A 524-nucleotide genomic window follows, 5' to 3' on the forward strand; every position below is an offset into this window, starting at 1 on the left:
TTATAGAGCCAGCTTGATTCTTCTCCAACGTCTCCTCTTGGAGTTATATCTGATTTTATTACCAGTTTTCATCCGAATCCACTGGGGAATGGGACGATTCTGCTTTTGTTTCTTAGCCAGGAATTGCTTGATCCTGAATGTCTTGTGAGAAGACATGGTGAAGAACAGAGTCCTCACCTCCTAAATCTTAAAGTTGAATTTCAGACTGCTTCAAGATCCTCAAAGCTTGGGGCTTCCCTGGTGGCACAGTGGTTGAGAGTCTGCCTGCTGATGCAGGCGGACACGGGTTTGTGCCACGGTCTGGGAAGATCCCACATGCCATGGAGTGGCTAGGCCCGTGAGCCATGGCCGCTGAGCCTGCGCATCCAGACCCTGTGCTCCACAACGGGAGAGGCCACAACAGTGAGAGGCCCATGTACGGCAGAAAAAAAAAGATCCTCAAAGCTTAATCTCTCACTTTTTTTTTTTTTGGCTGTGCCACGTGGCGTGCAGGATCTTAGTTTCCTGACCAGGAATTGAACCCA

The 524-nt window shown here is 49.2% G+C and overlaps 1 protein-coding gene across 1 annotated transcript; it reads right to left on the reverse strand.

The window, feature by feature from the left end:
• Window positions 1-156, reverse strand: LOC309813431 (large ribosomal subunit protein eL39-like; the record flags this gene model as incomplete). Its single annotated transcript, XM_082638290.1, has 1 exon — window positions 1-156. The coding sequence occupies one exon, from the start codon at window positions 154-156 to the stop codon at window positions 1-3; it is 156 nt and encodes a 51-aa protein (XP_082494416.1).
• Between the last annotated feature and the right edge of the window lie 368 nt (window positions 157-524).

This window comes from Mesoplodon mirus (genome assembly GCF_964341445.2).
Source record: "Mesoplodon mirus genome assembly, chromosome: 12".
NCBI classification, from domain to species: domain Eukaryota; kingdom Metazoa; phylum Chordata; class Mammalia; order Artiodactyla; family Ziphiidae; genus Mesoplodon; species Mesoplodon mirus.